Source organism: Cariama cristata, unplaced genomic scaffold (assembly GCF_000690535.1).
Source record: "Cariama cristata isolate BGI_N322 unplaced genomic scaffold, ASM69053v1 scaffold3016, whole genome shotgun sequence".
NCBI lineage: Eukaryota > Metazoa > Chordata > Aves > Cariamiformes > Cariamidae > Cariama > Cariama cristata.
This window is the reverse complement of record NW_009620205.1, coordinates 18969-19467: the sequence shown is the minus strand read 5'-3', so window position 1 is coordinate 19467 and position 499 is coordinate 18969. Positions and strand designations below refer to the sequence as shown.

Sequence of the window (499 nt, the reverse complement as noted above, 5' to 3'; positions counted from 1 at the left end):
CCTGTGGCTAATGAAAAACTAGCGTGCGTGTGTGTTTGCAGGAGCGTGCCCGTGTGTGCACGCATGTGCGAGCATCTGTGCACGCACATTTGTCCGTGTGTAAGTATGCACACACATGAGCGTGTGTATGAATGTTCGTGCTTGCACGTGTGAGGATGTATGTTTGTGTGCATGTTTTGCACATGCGTGTGCACATGTTTGTGTGTGTACATGTAAAGGTATGTCGGTATTTCTGTCCACATCTGCCCCCATGGAGCGGTGGATATTGCACATCTGGACGGCACATTGGGGCCGGCTGTGCCGTGCCGTGCTGTGCCCTGCTTGTCCTGCTCCCCCGGCCCCAGCAACACCGGAGGGCACCAGGGCAGCTCCAGCCCACCCAAGGGGGCTCCCAGTTTTTACCTCCAGCCCTCACCCACTCCTTTTCCCTTGCAGCCTGCAACTGCAACCTGCACGCCCGGCGCTGCCGCTTCAACATGGAGCTGTACAAGCTCTCGGG

At 57.3% G+C, this 499-nt stretch overlaps 1 protein-coding gene across 1 annotated transcript in view; it reads left to right on the top strand.

Annotated features, from left to right (window-relative positions):
- The window catches only part of LOC104162718 (netrin-3), a 24163-nt gene that overhangs the window by 7294 nt on the left and 16370 nt on the right, over nucleotides 1–499 (top strand). Inside the window, exon 4 of the mRNA XM_009701523.1 lies at nucleotides 436–498. Coding sequence (XP_009699825.1) covers nucleotides 436–498 — 63 coding nt within the window. The remainder of the gene's footprint in view (nucleotides 1–435; nucleotide 499) is intronic.